Source organism: Lethenteron reissneri, chromosome 21, assembly GCF_015708825.2.
Source record: "Lethenteron reissneri isolate LAM-NWPU_2019-01 chromosome 21, ASM1570882v1, whole genome shotgun sequence".
Taxonomy (NCBI): domain Eukaryota; kingdom Metazoa; phylum Chordata; class Hyperoartia; order Petromyzontiformes; family Petromyzontidae; genus Lethenteron; species Lethenteron reissneri.
In genome coordinates, this window is record NC_083799.1 from 3,820,675 (window position 1) to 3,845,104 (window position 24,430).

A 24,430-nucleotide genomic window follows, 5' to 3' on the forward strand; every position below is an offset into this window, starting at 1 on the left:
CAAGACGATTTGCAAATCGGTTCAGAAAGTCAGGTGAGTTTATTTATAAAGCTTACGTACGTGGTACAATTTAGCAATCGCTATATATTAACACATTGGTCCCTTAATGCCTATACAGAATGCATTACGTAAACACAGTATTAAACCTTTAATGCCGACTACATAAGTCTACCTGTCTGAACGTGTTAAAGCGGTAGTGCAGGTGCGTTGCTCGCTAACGCAGCTAGCTCGTATTAACAGCAAACACAGGTTGTATTTATTAAGCCGCACGACGACCCACGTCTCCATGTGTCTGATGGTTACTGTGAGCGTGAGGCTTGGAAGTATTCAGCAAGAGTGAGCAGATACCCGAGTCGGTATAATACTGCTATTTGTGGAGCAGCAACCCAAATGATGGTTTTACCTCAACCAATAGGTGTGACATGCAAATAAATAGATGGTGATGTAACGGACAAAGCGGCAGGAGAGAGTCCTGTAGTGTAAAAACCGGTTTAAACATCTGTTGAGCATCCTTTAAGTTTATTAAAATGGCTGCAAATACCCTCGCCTCATGCCAATGTTGGTGTTATTGGTCTCTATATTTTTGGAACCGCTTCATAAATTGCTTTTCGAGATGTTCTTAAATCTCATTGTTTATTGACACAAAGGGCTAGTTTTGAAGAACTTTTAATTGGATTTTTTGTATGTCTGTGAACGGTTTAAATAGGTTTCAGGAAGTGTGTTTGCATTGCGATGATTTTCTTTTCACAACACTGCCATTGCCACAGAGGAAGCAACGCAGATGATGGAGATTGAGGTCTATCCTGTACTCCAGCCTGTTGGGAATTTCCATTGCAGTATCCCCCCCAGCGATGCTATCGCAGCAGTGGCCAAGCGAATGCAGAGTGCCAGTGTGGAAACTGGCGCCGCAGACGGCCAAGGGAACGGGGCTCGAGAATCAGGGCAGCGACTCCGCTAGCGGTGGAGAGGCCGGCGCCGGTCGGCAAAGTGCCTCTGTATGTTCATGGTGACCTCCCGGTGCAGGTCGGTATGGTCGCCGGCGCCTCCGTCCGACACCCAGGGGTGGTGCAGCGCTTGCCGGGCAGTGTAGCGCCGTGCCGTATCCACCACGAGCAGCCGGCTTACCAGGTCCTTTGCCGCTGCGTCACCAAAATTGCAACAACGAAGAAAAACTGTTTGAATTCCAGTGGTCGTGTTTTATAGTGCATGCTGACTGGGAATACCCTTGTAACATTTAAATTGTCACAAAAATACTTTATTAATATACTACGTTAAAATAAACCCAGCCAGAGGGTACTGTTGTGGGAGGATGACAAGTTTAATTCTCAATTGGGTCAACTCGGCCCATAATTCATATTAAGTAAAAAGCAGTTCTTACCACTGAGAAGTCATCAGTTGTCCGTCCTATTGGTTGGCATGGCCCTGACATAGAATTGTGGAAATGTGTCCACCACTGACTGGCCAAGGGCTACCAAGAGAGACCACTCCACCCCAATGCTCGTTTGAGCAGGAACACATTTTGGATTTAATTCAGAAAAGATAATAGCCTCGTTTTTTTTTAGCAAGGACTACCCTGAGACGTTCACCACTTCCTAACTTCGCGTTTTTGTAAATACTGTAGTTTGCAATTGAAAGGACAAGATTGATGAACAACGCGCGTTTGACCCCTGGAGGATGACACTTGTGAATCTCTGTCCTCGGTGACTTTGCCAGCATTTTGCACGTGCGAGAAAAGTCTCACCGTCGGAGATGTGGTCCCAGTAGGGTGAGAGAAACTCGTACTCCCCGAGCTGGATGATCTCAAAGAGCTCCTCCTGGTCACGCTCCAGACTCCGGAACGGCGGGAAGCCGCACAGCAGGATGTAGGTGATGACGCCGGCGGCCCACATGTCCACCTCGAGCCCGTAGCCTGGGCGGAGTGAGACCCACGCGAAGCATGGCCACACAGACCCTTCAGCTGCCGCTGCTGCTGGCAGTGAAAACTCTACTGCTGATTTGCATCCCTCTCGTCAAAGAGTTAAGGATGTATCCGTGCTTCAGTGTTAGATGGTGCTTATTAACATGGGCAGTCATCTGAGCCAGTGGTGGAACTTCCACATTCCTATTGCAAGGATTGAGCTTAACACGTAGGCTTTCGTGGCCAATATCCATAAGAGGTTTGTTTGGATTAGATCGCGTAAATATATAAATGTGTGTTATACCCGCCACCACCCGACAACCAATTAGTCAGGGTTGTCACGTAAACAGAACATGCCAATTCGTCTCTAGTACAGCACACCGGTGTGTTGGAGAGCCAAGCCACAACATTTACAATCTGGCTGTCGCCTGATGAAGCTAGTTGCAATTACTAGCGAAACGTCATACTCATGTAATGCGGGCGTAAATGGGCGGGGCGGATATGACGATCCGAGAGGGAGGAGTCAGGGTCACGAGGGGGAGAAGTTATAGCGGGGAGACAGGAAGCCATCTGGGTCAGTCGGGGGAGTGAAGGGTGGTGAACACGTTGGGTGGTCGCCGTGCCTCAGCCTGGTGGCTGAGGGGCTCATGACGGCGCCAGCCAGCGGGGTGGAAGAGAGAGTGGAGGATTGAGGTTGGAGATGGCGAGATAGCCACAGAGGCCACGAAGGGCTGAGGTAGGAGATGGCGAGATAGCCACAGAGGCCACGAAGGGCTGAGGTAGGAGATGGCGAGATAGCCACAGAGGCCACGAAGGGCTGAGGTAGGAGATGGCGAGATAGCCACAGAGGCCACGAAGGGCTGACGTTGGGAGGTGGCGAGATCGCCACGCACGGAGGAACAGGGTGCAGCGATGGAGCTGCTGTGAGAGCAGCCAGAGGGCTGCACCAAGAGCCTGCAGCGGAGCTGCAGGAGCGCGGAAGGCTACGGGAGCGAAGGCAGATGTGGAGCTGCCAGGCAGAGAGTCTCAGGAGGAGTGCTGTGAGGGAAGGAGAACGCGAACCCCAAATAAAGGACACGGAGTCAGAGAGAAGCGTCTGAGTCCTTTATTACACTGGTGTCAGAAGTGAAACGGCATCTCAAAACAACTGAGAGAGAGAAAAAAAAAAGAATATTCCTGCGCCATCATCTGCTACATCATCCGACGACGACGACCTTCCTCAGACGGTGGACCTGCCTGCGATGGAAGAGGAGATCCGTGCTGGAACGAGTACGGGTCCGGGTGAGCAAGGTGTCGCCGCGTCGGTGGACCTGTCTGTGCCGGAGGACGCCAAATTATGATGGAGACAGATGGCGGCGCAGATGGGGACCTTGAAAATCGTGCTGGCGCAACTGTGTGAGTTCACCACGCCGAGGACGACGTTGGGGAGGCCCGGTGGTGATCCGCAGGCCTCCGCCTTTCCTGCGCTGCCAGCGCCATCTGCCACGTGGCACGAAGACGCCATCTTGGGCGTGGCAGGGGAGAAAAGGCGGGAAGCCGCCATCTTGTCTTCACCGCGGTGGGGAGACGCCGCCATTCAACATCGCGGCGGTGACGCAGCTTTGCGCTGCCATCTGGAGGTGCCTCGGGGAGAGCAGCCTGCTGTGAGCTGCTGTTTTCGAGGGGGTGCTGCGAGGAGAAGACGCCGATGCTGCAGCTGCTGGGGCGGGAGCTTCCCGTCCTGGCTCGGGTGCGTGACAACGGAGCAGTCAAGTCGCCGAACGAGTTCTGCGAGGCGTCTCAAGTTGCCACCCTGCCGTCCTCTTCTTGCTGCAGCCCCGGGCGAGTCGTAACGATACGCACCCGGCCTTAACACACACCTCACCCATCTTTCGAGGGCCGGGGGGCTATTTTGGTTTTCTCTTATGACTCGATTGTGCGGAGCGCGGTTCGGACTGTGTGTATGTGTGTGTAATAACGATGAACGCGCTATCTGCTTGTTGCTTGGTGTCAATATAAGTGTGTGCGTGTGTTGAGAATGGACGGAGAGTCTGCTGTGTTGCTGAGTGTCAAATAGTGTGTGTGTGCTGCTGCGTGGAGTTGTTATCTTGATGGTGAAGTTAATTATTAACTTGGGAGCGTCGGGTATCCTGCGCTGTACCATCTCGTGGGTTACCGTGCGCGATGGGCTTAATTGAAAAAAAAACATTTTTTTTGGTGTATTGTGCTGCGAGGTGCTGTGTGCGATGCGGTTGTTGCAAGAGAGAGAATATTTGTGTTGTTGCTGCAAAGCTACGACAGGATTAATGGTGTGTTGGTTGCCTGCAGATTCTGTTTGCTATTGTGCTTAAATGTACGCGTGTGATCGCGATATGCTGACTGCATGTGCTGTTACACCGTTCTGTACGGTTATGGGGTGCGATGCAGTGGTTGACTATTGGAATTGGGATTGTTATTATATTGTGCGTACCTGTTGGGGATTGGTAACAAATTCGAGGGGGACCCAAAAATTTGGTTGTATGGGTGTTGTGCACACGAGATTGCGTGTATATTATAGGGGTAATTGAGCTTTTTGAAAATGAGGGTGCGCGATGACGCCGTTGTGGGTGGCTTAGATGTTAATGCTAATGGGATCATAAATGGGCGCCAAGTGGCGTCGCGTATTCAGTTGATTGCATGCAGCCACGAGTTGCTTTGCGAGTTGGGTTGTGTAACTAATGTGGTTGGTAAAATATTGGTTAAAAATTCCCCGATATGACTGCTGCGCGCAGCAAGCTGGGGCTGTGCGTCTATCGTTGTTGGGGTTGTTACAATAAGACGGGGGATGCATTTTGTGACCCCCAGCATAGGGAAGCTGGGGTGCACGAATGGAGAAAACTGGCCACGTGTTCGCACGTTGGGCCGCCATTTTGCGCGCACGCGGGGTATGGCGACGATGCGCTTTGCGGAAAGGGCCGCCATTTTGAGTGCGCGCGAGATATTGCGCGAACGCGCTGGGCGAAGGGGGACGCCATTTTGAGCGCGCGGGATAAACCGAGGTGGGGCAAATATTCCATCTGTTATGCCTGCCATTGTTGATTGGGTGATGCATGAGTTGTGGTCACATCGGCCTATGGCTGATGGCTGACCTGACAGCCCGGAGGCGAAACCTCCGTGGTATGTCTTAAACTAATGGGCCATGTGCTCATATGGCTCAGGGAGTCATGGTTCAGTTGTGCGGTGGCAGACTGAACCTGGTGTGCCTGGGGCTCACGGGATCTGGGTTAGGGTGTTATTGTCTCTATAAGAGAACATTGCCCCGTGGGGGGAGTCCATGGGGTCTGGCATTGCCGGGGGATGAATCTTCCCTGGGCTATAAAGCATCAGGCTATACGAGGCTGGTGTGTGTCCATCTCTGATGGGATAGTAAGGGAGGAGCATGGCCGAGTTGCTGCTCATCCCCGAAATTGCACTAGCTGAGAGTATGGTCAGTGGATGTTGCTGTGGGTTGACGACCACGGTGGGGGTTAGGGCGAGTTAAACGTTACCGCTGGGGAGCGTGGCTCTCTCCACGCGAGGGTGTGCGACTGGGGGCTTTGCTGAGAGTGACCGTGGGTACATGCTGTGTACGTGCGATGTCTGTGCTGGTCCTCAAGGGAGGATTGCTGGTGGGTAAGAGCAGGAAATGTTGTTGTTGTTGTTGTTGTTGTCACGTGTAAATAATATTGTTGTTAAAATGTAAATACTGGGGCATCCATCGCGTTTATTTTGGGTATTTATGGGGGTTTTTTTTAAAGCGGGCCGGATTTACATCATCTCCACTACCCTGGGGCCGGGTGGCTGTCGTGTACGACATGTGGATGTGCGTTGTTGTGTTGTGCCTCAGGGGATTGGATTCTCCTTCTCGTCACAGATCTTCAGTGCCTGCCACACTGGGTGTTACCTGGTGTGCTAACTGGACGAGGACTTGAAGGAGCGATTGAGCGCCTGTTCGTCATTCCTGCTCTACTAGTTGCTCTTTGACGTTGGACTTGGGCCGAGCGGATGGAACTGCAACATGGACACGCACTAAAACACCACATTCCTGGGTTGTGCGCGTCGGCCGTTCTTGCGTGTCAGTTGCCGTTGTTGTGCATTGTGCCATTCTTATTCTTGTTGTTGTTGCGCGGAGGACAGGCCGGTGTTCTGTTCCAGTTCCTGATACCTCCCCTTTCGTTACTTGTGTTGTTGTTCTTATAATCTCCGTTGTGTCTGGGGGACTCCTGATTGTGATGCCTTCGCCCGCATTATTTTGTTCTGTTTCAGCCGAGGACGGCTGGAATTTTCTCTACGGGGGAGGGTAGTGTAATGCGGGCGTAAATGGGCGGGGCGGATATGACGATCCGAGAGGGAGGAGTCAGGGTCACGAGGGGGAGAAGTTATAGCGGGGAGACAGGAAGCCATCTGGGTCAGTCGGGGGAGTGAAGGGTGGTGAACACGTTGGGTGGTCGCCGTGCCTCAGCCTGGTGGCTGAGGGGCTCATGATGGCGCCAGCCAGCGGGGTGGAAGAGAGAGTGGAGGATTGAGGTTGGAGATGGCGAGATAGCCACAGAGGCCACGAAGGGCTGAGGTAGGAGATGGCGAGATAGCCACAGAGGCCACGAAGGGCTGAGGTAGGAGATGGCGAGATAGCCACAGAGGCCACGAAGGGCTGACGTTGGGAGGTGGCGAGATCGCCACGCACGGAGGAACAGGGTGCAGCGATGGAGCTGCTGTGAGAACAGCCAGAGGGCTGCACCAAGAGCCTGCAGCGGAGCTGCAGGAGCGCGGAAGGCTACGGGAGCGAAGGCAGATGTGGAGCTGCCAGGCAGAGAGTCTCAGGAGGAGTGCCGTGAGGGAAGGAGAACGCGAACCCCAAATAAAGGACACGGAGTCAGAGAGAAGCGTCTGAGTCCTTTATTACACTCAGATGGGAAATGTGGCTTGGCTCCCCAACACACCGGTGTGCTGTACTAGTGACGAATTGGCATGTTCTGTTTACGTGACAACCCTTATTAGTTGGCTGTGTCGGGTGGTGGCAGATTTTAACGACACATTTACGCGATCTAACCCAAAAAAACACTATTGAAGGACTGAGCTGTTTGCCGAACAATAGCCTTTGACATCTTGCAATGTCGTCATTGCTTTATTAACACGAGATAGATGATGGACTGAGCCTACCCTGAATCAGAATTTACAATTGCAACCTTATTGTCAATTGATCTATTTAAAGTACTATATTTCACATGTGGTAATATGTTTAGCAAATTTAATTCAAGTTTGACATCTACTCTGTTCCCTTGTTTTCGTGTTCTTTGCTTGAAAGGACAGCAGGTCATATTGCATGATGCCTGTCAAAATGGGCTGTCACTGGTTTATGAAGTCTACTCACCACTGTAGTTTTTTGTTAACTATTTGAAATTATTTCCACTGTGTTTGGAGTGGTTCAATGCTGTACAGGTATCACACCATGTGCTCTCTATCCTGTGCTTTGTCGAGTTATTTTTGAGCCACAGTCTTAAGAATAACTTTGCTCTGGATTAAACTTGCGAAGCACATTGAAAAACAAAATTGGCGCGTTTCGATCGTTGCGTGGTCGTAGAAACGCAACTGTGGCGCTGCTGCCAAATGTCACACATCCTTAAAAACGTGCGGTGAACCTCCGCGTGGCTGCAATCGTGGTGTTGCCGTACGTAGTTTGATTATAAAGTGCACGTGGGTTATTTGTTAAGAGCCTTGGCAAGCACTGTAAATACATGGGAACACCAGGGCAACTGAGGTCTGTGTGAACTTTCTTGGCAGCCAGTTCACATTGAACGATTCTCGAGCAGCAGGTGGAGACGGGGCCCTTGGTCCATCGAGCAACGCTTTATGCACCACTCGAGGGCCGTGAAGGGCCGCCAAGGAGAGAGACGCAGGTCCTCCATACGCAGTGCGTCTCCCATGTCTTACAGAGCCAGGATGTTGCAGTGCCGCCTGCCGAGCCTGACCGCCTGGCGGCTGTGTTCTGTTCAAGGATCTCGATTCCAAAAATAATGCGTTCATCATGAGTCCTTACTCGGCTCTGATGAAATAGCGCTTATTGATCAATGGACGGTGAAATGAGGTAACTGTGAGGGAGGGAGTTTTGGCACCGTCTTTGCATATACTTTTATCAGGTGATTGGCTTCATTTGCATGCGATTTTAATACTGCAGCGATTTAAATGTCACGGTTATAAAAGTGTCATTTAAATTAATAATTAAAGTTTTTTCAATGCATTTGTTTGAAACCAAATTTGGAAGTCCGATCCAAATTTTGGACACTTGGTCCTTAATTTGCAGGATATTGTAAGTCACTTAGACGTGTCTGTGTAACCCAACACTGGCTGCGGTCTCAATGGAAGGACACAAATGTATGCTCGTTCTTGTTTAGATAAACAAACGTCTGCATCTTACATCATAACCTGGTCTCACGATCATTAACCTGACTCAACCTTATGGCATTACAGTTTTAATTAACTTTTCTACTGTTACATTCCATTACATGGATGTGTGTATTGATTGACCAAGCTCGTTCTTCGTGAGACGTGGACTCTGCGAGTGTCCACTGCATTCTCTCTGTCAACTCGGTCAACTCGGTAGCTGGTGCAGTGTGTAAACATCGGCGGTGGAGGCACAAACGTGTGCTTTTGGCCACAGAGCCACTCGTGTATTGTGCCGGCCTTGATAGGCACTTACATTTGGTCGTCCAGCCTTGAAGGCAAAATAGAGAAGCCTTGTATATATAATTGTGCGTGCGTCACCTGTGTTTGTCAAATTACCTCCAAGTGCAACAACAACAACCGCCACTAAGTGGCGGTGACGTCAGCACGGTGCACTTTGAGGTCACGTGGTTTGACTGACGAAGATGCAAAATAGAGGTTGTTTTTGGTTAGATCCCGTAAATATAAATGCCGTTAAACCTGCCGCCACCCGACTCAGTTCATCACACCGGTGTGTTGCAATTAGAGTACGACATTTCGCCGTTAATTACAACCAGCCTCATCACACACCGGTGTGCTCTCTGTTATGGATAATACTGGTAGGAACCTCCTGGTTACACCAGCCCACAAAAATGGGAGGGGTGGGGCTGGGTGGAGAGGGGAGAGTGGGGAGGGTGGAGAGGGGCTGGGTGGGGAGGGTGGGGAGGGACTGGGTGGGGAAGGTGGGGCTGGGTGGGGGGTGGGAGGGGTGGGGCTGGGTTGGGGGTGGGAGGGGTGGGGCTGGGTGGGGAGGGGCTGGTCACCCCGTGGTGCCCTTATAAAACTCAACGTTTAACCTACTCACGCCGGCTTGTGCCCGCCCTCGCAGTCGGCCATATTTGCGGAATACACCACGCCGCCCTTGACCCTGATCATTGACCGAGCAACCCAACGTTCCTACCAGCTCCCTCCGCAGGAATGTGTTATTGGTCGCAAAAACCTCTATGTGTTGAACCGACTGAGATGGTTGGCAGATGCACCACCCGTGTGCCCCCCCCCCATACTGTGCCAACTCGCTGTGTTTTAAACGACAGGGTGGCTCTTCTCTGCTCGTTGTTGTGAGCGTCGCTCCTCTTTGTCCATCAGCCTCGAGGGCGCTCACCTATCCTGACACAAGTGGCCGTGGTGATGCCACGGCCACTTGGTGCCAGACTGTGTGATGGTGATGCAGCAGGTTGTTTGTTGTGGTTTTTTTGTTGTTGTGGTGATTTGTCGCGGTCGTGTGTGGTTGGGTACCAGTCTCGGCCAGGATCTCGGGCGCCACGTAGGTGGGGGTGCCGCACACCGTGTAGATCGGCCCCGTCACCTCCATGGCCAGGCCCAGGTCGGCGAGCTTGAGTGTCGTGCCGCCGTCCGCGTTGCGTTGCACCTGCAGTACAGAAAGCCGGTTTCCTACCCGTGTCGTTTGTTTTATTTTACACGCTTTTATTTAACTCACTCTGTCTGTTGTTGTCGCATCCTCGAATCTTGTAACTCAATTTTAACCCACTTCCCAATGTGGTATCGACTACAAACTTGGTATACGTATGCATACTGATGACAATACTATATTCTATCATAAAAAATAAAAACAATACTTTTAAACATTAATTTGTATATGTTATGTTTCGCTTTGGGTATAATTGTCCACGCTCAACTGACGTTGGCTGTAAATCACCACGGCCCCCTTACGTTATAGCAAGCCTCGGGGCCACTTCCTGGAGTCGTGGAGTTCTGCCATTACTCGTACGGTACATTTCATGAAAGCGTATTTTAAAAAAAAGTATTTTTAAATATTACTTATTGTTGTTGTTGAGAGGGTCTCTCGTTTGTCTCCCGCAGGCCAAACGTCTCGAAACAAGAATTGGTCAAGCAACGCGAGTCATAAGAATCGGTAAAAATTAATAAACAGAGGTTTGAAGACTTTTCCCACCTTTTTTCTTTTTTATGCAAGTGGAATATGGTAATTGATTACGCCTGTGACCAAATTAGCCTTTTCCCGCGAAGGTTAAATGTAACAAGGTACGTTTTAATCAGCAAACATTAATGAAACACCTGCAGGGTGCCAATTAGCGAGCGTGGGGTTACATTTGAGCCGTTTGTTATAAAAAAAATGGCCGATAATTTCACTCAAAATATAACCAGTGAAGATGAATGTCGATAATCAAATAAAACCTGGCAAGGACGTGGATTCCTGAACCTCCATGTCGGTTTGGCTGACACTGAAGAATGTAGTGCGGCCCATTTAGTGCATCGGCCCTGGCCCTGGCGAGTGTAAGGTTTTTGTTCATTAGCAGTGCATTGTCAAGGACCAAGGGCCCATTCAGCCCATCGAGATATACTCCAGCTTGCCAGACCACACTCTTGAGTGCTGTTCAGTCCTAAATAGCTGAGAGTAAACGACACCATGCATCATCAATCTCTAGCTGTGTCAGGTGACATTAATGTTAGCTGCTGTACGCTTCGGTGTGGAAATAAAAACTCCACAGATCTTAATTCGCACGTTGTTGTCGTGGTGATAATGCATTAAAAATACGGCAATGCACCGTGTGGATTTCTCAACAACCAAAAGGTCAAAGTGATTTCTGCTCGAAAGAGCATTGAGGCGGTGCTCATCTGTTTATATTCCTGAGCCCACAGTTGGACAATCTATGTTCCTATGGCGAGTCTATTCATCGGACGGTTGCTGACTTCCCCACAAAGTGGTACTGGTTTTTTGTATCAACCCCGGAACGATTGTGGGTCGAATCAACCCCAAACCTGGATTTGAACGTGCAACCTTCTGAATGTGAGCCGCTGTCTCCAACCGCTGATCGACGATGTATAAGGCGTCTATATCTGTACGGCAAGGTGCTGTATCGATATTGGTGGGGGGCGGGGGGGGGGTGAATTGAGAGGATGGCTATTTTGGGAGGGGGGGTGAAAGGAATGGGCTGAGTGGGGATCTGCAGGACTGAGGGAGAAGAGATGATGGTATGGTAAGGGGTGTAACTGAATACACTTCAGAGGAGGAGAGACAGCTCATAAGATGGTGCCGCAGTGATGGGAAGTTAACTCCCTCGCCTGGTATACAGGAGGTCGTGGGATCAATCCCGACCCTGACGCCTGTTGAGTTTGCGGTGTCTCCCAGTGGTCGTGTGGATTTTCCTCCGGGTCCTCCGGTTTTTCCCCTCCACATTTAAAATCAACATGCGTTTAGAGTATTTGGCTGCTATAAATATATATATATATATGATAAGCCACTTTGTTGAGCGATCATTTGTGATAGCCAGGTCGCTTCTGAAAAATAACTCTACAGCTCAGTGGGCCTTACCTGGAAAAATAATGAGTATAGGAGAAGAGGCTTTGAGCCAGCACTAGAACAGGTTCAACCAACAACCACATCGCAACAGATTTTTTCAAAGGAATCTCACCACGTCGGTCCAAATGGGCTTGCTCGTCGCTTAAATTACCCAAACAGTTTTTGTTTCAAGGAATGTGCTCTTTGCTACTGCTTTCGTAATGTGATGTTGGTTCGTATGCTTAAGCTGTGCCACTGAAAGGATATCCAAAACTGATGTGGTGGTCAGATTATACATTTAATGTTTACAGTGAGTACACAACGTGATGAAACCACAACATGTGAACCCCATAGTTTTTCGAATGGATCGTCTTTTAAATGATTTGTAATCAAATGGTGCATTTCAAATACCTTTCCCCTGTGCATACTGTACTTGTAAGATGTCTCAAAAGTCACCGAGTGTGTGTGCGTTTTATTTGGGGAACAGTAGCACATCAATCACACAATGCACTATGAACCTGGCAACCTTAGTTAAATTCCTTGCCATGGATGACATCAGTGGCTCATGATAGCACAACCTAAAAATAATAAACTTGGAGTATTGTGCCAACCTGGCGCTGGCCACACTACCGCCACAAGCGCTATGTCAGCCTTAATAGGTGCTCCCTTCTCCCAACGGTCTGTATATCATCTCTGCGGGGGGATCTTTGACTTGTGTTTTTTTAAGGTAAACGTGCCCTCAAATTGCGAGCCCATGCCACTGCTGACAGCTCTAGAGAGCCTCTTTAGAGGGTACTTGGCCTCCTCTTCCACGCTGGCCAGACATCTGGGATAATATGGGAGTACTCGCACTTTACCACACCACAGTTCACCTGCAGATCAACTAACTACGGTGTACCCAGAGGCCGATGGTGGGGCCGGTGACTTCTGGATTCACAAGTCTAGTGTGCGAGCCGTGACACCACACAGCAGCGTCCCCTTGTTCTGCGTGCGGTGTTACACCTTCTCTACAGCCCCTCCCACCCCGGCGCTGCCGGCCCCGGAAGGGAGCGGGGGGGGTCTCACCAGCAGGTTCTCGGGCTTGACGTCGCGGTGCACGATGTTGTTGGCGTGCAGGTACTGCAGCGCGCGGCACAGGTCGGCCACCATGGCGGCGGCGTGGCGCTCGGTGAAGCGCACGCTCTCCGTGATGGCGTCGAACAGGTCCCCGCCACGTACTGCGCTCGAGCACCAGGTAGGCGTCGCTGGGCGACTCCATGGCCTCCACGAGCCGCACCACGTTGGGGTGCTGGCCCAGCCGCGTGGTGAGCGCCACCTCGCTCCGCAGCATCTCCTCGCGGCCCACCAGCTTCGCCTTGTCGATGATCTTCATGGCCAGGTCCCACTCGGCTTCGCCCGCGGAGTCATCGCCCGCCGATACCCGTCGGCACTCCTTCACCGTCGCAAAGTTGCCGTCGCCGATGGTGCGCCCGATCTCGTAGCGGCTCTCGATGTCCTGGAGGCTCACGATTGGCATCGGCAGATTTGGGAACTTCTTGCTCTTCTTGTCTGCGTCGCCATCCTTTAATTTGTTCTTCGCTTTCCCCTTGTGTGGCGCGACGTTGCTGTTGTTGTGTCGATACTGCCTAGGTATTTCTTTGTCCGATTCTCCGTTCCAGTAATTTCTCACCGGAATCTCTGAGTCATCACCTTTTGTGCCAAAGTCTTTGTCTTTCTTGGGGTTTGCATCAGAGTCACTCCTCACTGTGCGTCTATCTCTGTCCTGCGGTAATCTCTCTGGCTTGTTCCCCTCATCCCTCTTGCTTTCATCTCTCTTTTTCTTCAGTTTCTTCAACTCCTCATCTAGGTCCCAGAGTTTCCCTACTCTGCTCTCATCCTCCGTCTGAGCCTCCTCCGAGCTGTCCTCCGCCCCACCATCCTTCAGCCTCGCCTGTCGCTTCTGCTCCAGCTCACGCTGCTCCCTCTGCCACCGATCCCGTTCCCACCGCTGCGCCTCCTCCCTCTCCCTCTGCTTGAACCTGTTTCGCTGCTTCTCCAAATTATCGACGTACACTTTGTGAGCGGCCGGCCCTTTCATCCTGGCAAATTCGGGGTCTAACTTCCTCCGTGCTTCGACTTCGAAGTCGCTGTCGTACTTGAGGACGACTCCGTCATTGACCCTGCGCAGCGGCTTGAGCGCTTTGTCGGGGCCCTTCTTGGTGGCCCCATGCAACTTGAGGCCGTCGCGGTGTGACACACGCTGGGCATACGGGTTCTCCGGGAACAGCTCCTCCAGCACGGCCTGCAGATCCTCCGATGAGGGTGGCTCCTTGCGCGTTGCGGCCAGGAACACGTCGTCGCCGCGGAAGAAGTCCGACACGGAGCGGGCCTCGCGGCCACGCAGCGTGTATAGGCGCCGCACGTGGTTGGTCCGCCACCGGGGCAGGCCCAGCGCCTCCGAGATGTCGCCCAGCAGTTCCTCGAAGCTCTGCGCCGCCCGCCGATTGAGCAGCAGCGTGATTCTCCTCCGCGGCCCATGCCCCCCGACCCGCACCACCGTGATTACCTTGGGCCTGGCCGGCACGTAGTTCTCCGGCCGGCGGAGGAAGTTTTGGCGGACGCCCTTGTCCAAACCATTAGACGCCGGAGCAGCCAGCGCTCGTTTGTCGCTCTGCCGGAGGCCGTTGTCCGACTGGGTGGCCTTCACTTCGTCCCGGCCTGCGATGCTGGGAAGGGTCTTACCAAACGCCGTGCGGCCCGTTGGGGGGTACGTGGCGCGCAGGCCGTTTTTCACGGAGCTTCCAACGGTCCCATTGTCTCCCGTGAGGCCACTGCTGCTGCTGAGCCGATCGTCAAGTGGGTGTCTCTGCCCTGCGAGACAAATCAGTGCATTATCAGACGAACCAATGGGTTACAGGCAAACCGGCATGTTATCGGAACAAACGCGCGTTTTACCAGTCAAACCAGCACAACACAGCACAATGTCATACAAACGACTGCGTTATCAGACACATCAGCGCATTATACCACACACCACCCGAGTTATTGGGGAAAGTAGAAAGAGAATGGCAAAACCTCACTTCGTCTGACTGAAACGTAGGAAAAACACACTTCAACGTTGTTGTGAAAGCAAACCCAACAGAACATCGTCACCTTTGCGTGCTTAATAAAAGAGCAGGTGTGAAGTGAAAGTGAACACAATGTCGTGTTGTCTAGAGCACCGGTTCTCTGCGCCCATCCCTGGGTTTCAACTCAACACCCAGGGCTCTTCGCACGGCGGGGTCGGCGCTCCGTGCCTGCGGGGTCGCCGCAGCGACACTGCGGCGTGTGCGGGGCTTTCTGCTAAACACATTTCCTGCTCCGGCTTCAAAGACTCCCCCTTCACAATCGTGTTGCTACAGGCTACGGTATCCCTGGTGCCTGCAGCCAAGCGATCAACTGGAAACAAATTTGGCGCGTCGCTTGTTATTGAGCAAGAGCTGTTGAGGACCAATTCTTTAGGGAGGAGACATTTTGTAAAATTAACTTTTTTTGTTGGAAAGGACAGGCACTTTGTCAGTTACCTTTTGTGCTTGAATCTTGTAGAGCGAGCACTTTCCTCGATGCCCCGAGCAATATATGGTGAAATTATAATCTGTCATGAGTAGATCGTATTTATTCGCTTAGTTTTATAAATGTACCTATTATTCCCTTTTTATAGTGTAATCATGAAATTCGTTATCACCATTATGATACGGGTGTGTTCCTGAATTCATCGAATTCTAAATTGTATTTGTCCGACAGAGGTAAATTAAGTCTTTTTAACTGGGGCAGTGATGCACTTGAACGTGCTGAGCAGACGTGCCATGAAAATAACTTAAATCACATAAAAAAAAGTATGGGACACTTGCACAAACAAAGCTCACGCAACGGGTGAATCGGAACCACAGCAGGATTTGAAAGGTTTCTTTTAAAGGAGCGCGTCACTCTAAATTCAGCCGTCGGCCTCAGCACGGCATCTTTTGTTGGCTCGTTTTGTAAGCGAGCAAATTAAGGATGGCTTTTTTCTCGTCCCTTTATGCGCACCGTTTACGGAGCGCCCCAAGTGGCGTCGCGGCAAGGAGGTGCCCGGCCGATCTGTCACTCTCGACGAGCCCAATAAAGCCAGAGTTACCGTGGTGACGCCGAGACGTTCGCCAGGAAGTTTCATCCCGACGAGCACGCCGGCGCTCATCTTTGTCATCGACCGCCCACTCCCCGCCACCTTCCCTTTCTCAGTTTTGCACAGCACGGAATACCCCACGCACACATACCCCCCCCCCCCCCCCCCCACGAGTCGGTTTCACCGAAAACAAAGATCCTTTGTTTCTGTTTTAAAGACTGTTTGGGCAGGTGCTGTTAGCAAGCACCATTTAAGGCTGGCATGACGCATGAGAGAGTAGAGGGGCCAGCGCCATCCCTATGCCGCCTTTGTCTTCCCAAGTGCTGAGGTTCACCCTGCTACCCCAGATACTCATTGAAGGCCGAGTCGACGAGAAGTGGGCAGGGCCCAAGACGGATACAGATACAACTTGCCCCCGGTGTGCATGGCCAGGAATCGCAATTGTTTCGCAGGGATCGTGTTGCGGTGTGAGAATCACTACAGCACCGCATCGCTCCCCACGTCCACGAGCGCGCACACAGAGCTTGTTAACAGAGCGAGCAGTGCTTTACATCCCACCGCCTTCATGGAAAGGACCAGATAAGTCATCCATTCAGCGATGCCATTGTGGGCTTGACGAACAATGTATACACGAATTGCAGCGTGTCTGCATGCATCAGCGAACCTCAATATCAATTGTGTCGCTTGTTGCTGGTGGCATTTTGGTGTTCAACAAATACATTTTCTGCAAATATATTTTACAAACTAAAAATTCCATGTGGTGGCGGATTGGGGAGGCCTTCATCCAGCAGTGGATTGACCATGTCTGATAATGATGATGAATCCCATACTGTTGACGCCCCACATGTTGCAGTTATAGCTCAAAACCTATTTATTTTTGGATAAAACTCGCCCATCAACAACCATGAAACACAGCTACTCATGCGCACATTTTGATCATTGTCTTCACATCGTTGTGTATAACGCATACACCATCAGCCAAAGGAATATCACAGGTGCAATTTGAAGTGAATCTGTGTATATTCGAGATATGTTTCATATTTACAAAAACAATTCTCATTAAAATTTTTAAGGTCAATTTCGTAACTTTTTCGGATAGTTTACATCATGTACTCATGAAAAATATCTTCGTGCTGACAACACTGATGTCAAAATCATAATATTTATACTGGAGGAATCCGATGAGCGAAAACGCTTTTTTTCACGGATGTCACCAGATGCCCCATGACAGGTCAGTGGTGTCACTTCCGGTTTCTGGATCATTCCGAAACAAAAAAAATCCGAGTCGTTCAAAGTTTCGCATCTTGGCCGGATTTTGGGATTTTGGGGAGTGATCCAAAATCCAAAGAACATCCCTCGCATGTTCGTATATTTGAAAACAATAGTGACGGAAATGTCCGATATCGTCAATGCAATTTTACAAAACAGCTTGCGCATTAGAATTGTATTTTATAATTGTATCCACATCAAGGCCGTATCCATGGAGTCAACATTGGGGGGAACCAAATCTATTTTATAGCAATATATTTGGGGGGGGGGGGACATTTTGAGCATATTTGAATAGATATTATAATTACGGCCTTGATCCACATACACTCTCCAAGAAAAAAAAAATCCCAATCAGGACACTCCTAGAAAAGTGCATTTGGACCCAGCTGAGCCGCTCCTGAATACATAACATATTAAAATCATACATTTGTATACCAAAGCATAAATAAATATTTACATTGAAATAGTTTAAAATGACATTACTGCTGAAACCAGATTTAATTGAGCCCTATGGCATTGCAACAAATAATATGCACATAAATTTGTACGTAACTCACTCCCAGCACGTGGAGCAAAACATCAGACAGCGTGCCAAAATACACGCAGCACAAGTCGAAAATCCATGGGAGATCATTACAGCACAAACACAATAAGCTACAGAGTAGTGATATAAAAAACATGTTGAGGTTTTAATATAATCCACAAGTGCAAAAATGCTGCTCAAAACTCAAAGAAAGCACTTACTCTTCTTCCCCCAGATGTACTTCTTCAGCACCGGCTCACAGGGACAAGAGTCATTCAAGCTGGGCATCGCTCAGCTCGACGCAGCGACCGATCCTGCGATCACAACCCAAGGAGGTCCTCCTCCGAGCAGGGCTCGGGTAGAGGCGCCCAAGGAGACGGCACTGGCGCCCGTCACATCGCTCCCACCCTTCGTGGCGTCGCCGCTATCGCATCGGCGCTGCCTCGTCGATGTCCGTGAGGGATCATTGTGCCCTGGGCGCCTGGCTAGCGAGTCAAGAACCCCACGACACGACACGCCACCACCTCCCCCCCCCTCTTGTCTCCCCTCTGGCAAGAGTTGGTGGGAGGAGCCTCAAGCAATTCACTCGCCAGCAATGTCCCATTCCAACTGCGCACCTTGCCAACATCTTGGGCTTCTCTTGACTTTTGTTGTCAATTGGAAACTTTCTCTTTAAGCCAAATTTAGGCACAAGGCTAGCGTTAGTATTGTTAGCTCAACGCTATACTTTTCATGTGAAATGTAGTTTAAGTTCCTAATAAATTGCGTGAAGACGAAAGTGTGCAGTTTTTTTACAAATACATATTTAGCTCTGGTCCCTTTATTTAAATAATAAAACAAATTGGGGGAGGTGAGCCCGGTTGACACTTGAGGACATAGCGAGGAGCTGAGCCCCATGGGGGCCGGTATTTTTGTGTTGGATCTCCGTGGCAACACGGCCCCTCGTCTCCTCGCTGTGGATCTCAAGGGCCCTCGGGCCGCTCTTGTGCTGCGGCTGCCTCGAGAGGGGCCGGGCCCAGGAGCCTTGCAACCCCTCCCTGTGCACGGCCCTCCGATTGCAGAGACGCGCGGGGCCTCTGCTACCGCGTGGTGGCACTGCGCGTGCAGCAGCAGCCACAGGACACAGCATCGCCCGCGGGCGTCGCGGACAACAACCGTCGCACCGATGTCATCTCACTTGGCGATGTTTCTCGGGGTTTTTTGCTGTTGCAGCAAATCTTTACAGAGGTGGGGTTTTTTGTTTTCTTCTTCAGACATCAATGGGAAGGCCCTGGGATATGTTTTGGTTAAATATGAAACACGAGGGCTCTATCTGCTATTGGGATAAAGGGGCATGGCAACCTTTCACCAACCTTTCATGCTCTGCTGTCTCCATAGAAGGCTTACTTTGATAATAAAAAAAAATCTGTCCGACTGTAGGCTTGATTTTTTACATTCGGATTCTGACCGCGTTCTAGTTTATCTCACCGTTGTATCAATCTATTTTCTATTTAGTCAAAGGTCAGTATCTTCTTGGAGCCCTGAGTCTGGAGTGCAACATTCCACATTCCTATGGTAGAAGCCACCTTCTCTAAATGTCCATCGCTATTGTTGAGTTCCCATGGAGTTATACTTATTTTATGATCCCAGGAAGCTAAGTTGATCCCCAACAGGATTTTAACTCAGCTTTCAAATTCCTAGTCAAGCATTTGAACTAACCTCGGCGCAACCTGATGAATTATGCCGCTGAAAATAAGAGCTCAGCGATTCTGTTTTATTTAAAGCAATTTTTCACACTTTGAGATGCAGTCAGTTCGTATGAAAGCAGCAGCGATCGCATCGGTCTGAATAATCAGTTGAGCGAGGTGTACGTGAGGCAGCACACACGACTGGACCACCCCTGACAACAACAAAAAACAAAACGCCATCAATCACCGCCACCCGGCAGTGAGACGCAATACAGACGTCACTCAACGCTGCGATCCCTGAAACAGCGAGACCTCGGCGACCATTCGTGTGGCACTAAAGGGAACAAAAGGGGCCACCCAAATGATTGGAAACCCCTCGCGGGAACGCAGACGGGCACCTCTGGGAAGGGAGCGTGAAATGGGCTTCTGGGGCTGCGTGCTGGGCTGACCAGGATGTGCTGGGGGGGGGGGGGGGGCTGTGAGCTGAAAATTAATGCTCGGGCTCACAATTGCTCCGTGGAGACGCCTATCAGCCGTGCACCGGTGCCTGCTGTGCGATCGGCCTACCACGGGATGTCGAGATGTTGCATTATTCAGTGTGTTATCATCGCGCTCATTGTGGCACCGCCACGAATGAAAAGAGCCTTTCAATTAAAATGGAACATTCTCCATGCGAAATCCGATGTACTGTAACACGACGACTTACATAATTACCTTACGGTAATCGACGCTACCCTTTAAATGACAACCATAAAACAATTTGTGTACATTTTTCCCGCCTATTATTTTTGACAAGTGTAATTATTGTCATGCTATAAAAAGTCAAGTCAGAGTTATTTCCTGCTCAAAATAACGTTGAGGCAGTGTTCATCTTCTGTGTACAGCCTTGAGTCAGAGTTGGAAATTCTGCTATCCTGTGGCGGGAGCGAGTTTATGCATTGGACCATCACAATGTGTTAACCATTGTATCAACGCCTGAGAGATGATTGGTTGAGTTAACCCCCGAAGAGGATTTAAACTCGCAACCTTCCGATTGCAAGCCGTTTGTTCGACTACTGAGCCACCTTGCCGGGTAGTTCAGTCGTAAAAGAAATAAAAAGTGATCGTTTAATTTCAGAGCATAAGCGCAGTGAGACTGAAGTTTCATCTGTACAAGGGGCTCATGGCTGTCACTTGGGTTACAACATTTGAGACATATCTGACTCTGTGCCGAACCTCACTCAATTGGACACCAGTGGCAGTGGTGGCCCCGTGGTGTTGACCCACAGAAGCGTGAGCACAGGACCTCGTGTGACGGTGACGTGAACACAAAGCAATGTGGTGTTACTACAAAGAATCTGACCACCATTGTGCCTCAGGAGAAGTGATCACTGGGGGTGGTGGTGATTGCGAGGAGCAGGGAGAATGGGAGATGACGTCGACGGGACGCAGACCCAGCAATAGAATTCTGATAATAAGGTTTTCCCCCTTTTTTCTGGCAACAAAACAGGTGTTAAGATGTTAACATACTCTGATAATATATGCATTGTCCTTGAAACTAATTGGTCCACACCAGAGTCAGCTTTATTTTGAGCCTCGTCTCAAACAGTGTTAGACCAGAAGACGCCAAAAGGCGTTTGAGACGAGGCTCAAAAGAAAGCTGTCTCTGGTGTGGACCAATCAGTTTCAAGGCACAATGCATATATTATCAGAGTATGTTTTTTGTTTGCATTCTGACCGCAAGCATTGTGGTTAATGCAGATACGATTCCTCGTAAAAGGTTTCAGTTTGATGTTTTAACATCTTAACACCTGTTTTGTTGCCAGAAAAAAGGGGAAAACCCTATTATTATATTTTGGTACTGGCAAAGGGGGTCCAATGATGAAATTGAATTATGCTCAATCATAACCCGGCCCCTTGCGTGGGGTCTTCACGAGCCAACCAAGGAGCATAGAAGGGCAGTGGCTTTGCCGTCTGTAGCCCCGTTAGCAGGACACTGCCTCGGGGCTCCCATTAACACAACACTGCCTCCGTATTAACACAGTACTGCCCATGTGTCCATGTGAACACAACACTGCCTCTGTGCCCACATTAGCGAAGCACGCACTGCCTCTCTACCAAAGCCTGGAAGAACTTTAACATCACAAGATTCAACGAGCCACAGTTTCGTGCGATGTCGTTGGGCGGATCTATAATATCAGGAAAATGTATGACAGCGTGGGACGACATTGTGTAATTCTAGATTTGAAGCTTTCGTGACTGCAAGGATTTATATTCTTAGGTTTTGTCGGTAAAGTCACGTAGGTAAAAAAATTTAATTACTAAAAGTAAAATGAAACAAAATAAAAGAAAATAAAAAATCACGACGTTTCGGAAGCAACACAAGCCTCCGTCTTCAGGTGGAACCGTCACAGCCACGACAGCTGTATCAAGTAAATGAGAGATCACAAGAAATACCACCCCGTATATATAATGGTTGAGGGGGGAAGGGCCAGGAACGGCACACCTTTTATTAATATGGTAAGGTGAGGCTTAAGACTAAGAATAGACTGCATAACAAAGGACTGAGCCTTTGTTATGGAGAGGTGCGGTTTGTAACTAACACCTAGCATACATAACAAAAGTGTGAAAAAAGAAAGCAAGTAAAAACTAAAACTGGTAAAACAACAAACTGGCTGTCTATCAATAACCTGTAATAGTTGTCTGTCAAATAAGATGGTCCAAATAAGTGTAGTTACATCTTTTTTGCATGGTTAATCACATCTTTCCAATGATTACTCAGTTTGTAACCCTCATCACGGTTGAAATTATGTCTGTGTTTGTCTATTTGTATGGCTTCGTGTACAAACCTTTGACATTGTGTAACTTATTAGTGCAGTTGTCATGTTTAGAGTTAATTTCATCATATTTTCACCGATTGGAGAATCTGCATCACTTTCAATGCTGACCCTGCTCATACTCGCCAAAATCTGTGGGTAGTAAAGTGACTCCGAATTTGCTATTTGGGTCAGATCACGTGAGTAGAATAAGTATGTGTTATGTAGCACACATCCTCCACCCGACAATGTAAAATAAAAAAATTTTACTTCAACGTTCCTGTTGCGTAATAATAAACCTGATATTCTAAAAATATATAGGGAATTGTGAGCGATGTAAATGTTACTGAGGTTGCTTATTCCTCGAAAAATCCTTAAAACCAAACTGTCGAAATTTAAACCTCCGAAAATTAGTGCCCAGTCGTTGATTGGTTTCACCCATAAGGCCGGAGTCAGCATAAAATTCTAACGTTGCTTTAAGTCTCGTGCTGAACACTTAAAAATATAAAAATTCTCATTATCAGTTAACCAAATTAATTTGCCTCTAGTGGAATGTGCCACTAAATCTGAAAAGCAGACAAATCCCACTACTGGGTACCAGTATCAATTCTTTTTGGGTTTTCCCCTTGCGGACCCATTCATGTGCATATCTCTTGCCATCTGAATCTGGCAAAAAGATTCACCTGGTATCATTCATATACATATTTAATCGTCTTCCAATCAATATATTGACCAGGTGAGAACACGATAATACAGTACTGTACATCTTTCAATCAGGACAGATCTCTGAACATAGACTCGTTAATATCAACACCCAATTACCGAATGATTTATGTATCTAGGCCAGAGCCCAACGCGACGGCACATAGCCCATAGGATCGACAGAGATATCGAATTTGTTGGTACCACCCGTTCTCGAGTAAAATTTCATGGGGAACCAATTTATTTACATGGCCAATAAACTAAAATTATGCAATAAACTTTTCAAATAAATCAACAAATCACACTATTAACTTATGTTGGCCATAAGAGGAAGTTGATGACCGCTAAAGGTGTGGCTTCTTAGATGGAACATGTTTATACTCTTGCACATAGAATAAGCCACTGTACACAATAGAGTCACGGCTACAGACAGTACTTATTCCGGGAACTATTCAGACACATCACAGCCATTCTATGCACAACTTTTTATAACCAGTTTAGTTTTTTAATTAGATATAAAGCCTGTTGATACGAACATCAAGTTCACAAAAATATTATTGTACCCTGGTAGTGCCTTAACGCGATTACCCTGACTTAAAACCAGCCTCGCAGCGTTCCAGAAAATATCCAGTGACAAATTGACTCCTGGCCATCATCACTGCGATGGGGGAGGGGGTGTGATAGCCATACCTCTCCAGCGGGGTAGCCTGCCCCCGGCGGCATCGTTAGCCCCGTACTTGACGCTTCGGAAAGGCTCGAAGGAAGCGCACACGTACGCCTCCCCATCTCGCAGCGCTTCCACGGAGCCCGCCACGGGGGACCCCCCCAGTGGGGTGTAGAGACGGCGCACCCCGTAGGGCAGCGGCACGGCGCGGGACAGGTCCGCCAGCAGCTCGGGCCAGCTTACGTAGCGGTGCGGAGTGATGTGCAGCGTGCGCGCTCGGAAGTAGCGGTCCCCATTGCGGTAGAAGCGCACCACCTTGGGTCGGCGCAGGTCCCGGTAGCGCTCGTCCGTGAGCTCGCGAAGCTCCTGGGAGCCCCCCGCGGCTCCACCAGCGGCGCCGCCGGGGGCTACGGCCTCGTCCGCCTTCTTGCCGTGCGCCATGCCGCCCTCGCCCAGGGCGCTTTATTATTCAGATGCGCCGCGCCACGCGTAAATGAATCCACGAGTGTCGCGTTGGCGTTGAGCTCTGTCATTAACGCTCAGCTCATAGCGTCCGCCCGTGGGGGAGGCGCGCTCGTGTGCGTGTGCAACGGGGGGGGGGGGGGGGGGCTGTTGATTGCGGCGTTTGTTGTTGTTTTTGCTGAGATCCGTTCTCGATCAAACAGGCGGTCACAACAAGTGCAGGCGACGATGCGGTTACCACCTGCACGAGAGCGATAACAGAGCCATGCGGTCAAATGTATTTATTGATGGTATGAGTTTAATCTCACTCTACCAGTGACATATATATACCCACTGAAGGGGAACACGTAATAGTTGACAATACACAGTCGTAGATGGTAACAAATTAAGTCACGTGAAATGAAAATCAAAGGTGATGAGCACAACAACACAAGGCGGTGTGGGTAATTTGTATGCCGCCGTTTAATGCGCAGACGCGGTTTTAACTCAAATTGGATGTCCGGCACAAGCCACGATCACCAGGAGCGTCTCCTGAAGACTCTGGAGAAGAACAGGCGAACACGCGCGCAAGTTTAACCAGCAAGAAAGCTGAACT

At 49.6% G+C, this 24,430-nt stretch overlaps 1 protein-coding gene across 1 annotated transcript; it reads right to left on the reverse strand.

Annotated features, from left to right (window-relative positions):
- Positions 1 to 16: 16 nt before the first annotated feature.
- Positions 17 to 23,974, reverse strand: LOC133345073 (serine/threonine-protein kinase DCLK1-like). Its single transcript, XM_061555523.1, is given in 6 exon segments — positions 17 to 1,139; positions 1,742 to 1,909; positions 9,611 to 9,743; positions 12,699 to 12,851; positions 12,853 to 14,483; positions 23,400 to 23,974. Coding segments are annotated over 6 exon segments (2,685 nt in total). The 5' UTR covers positions 23,815 to 23,974; the 3' UTR covers positions 17 to 954.
- Between the last annotated feature and the right edge of the window lie 456 nt (positions 23,975 to 24,430).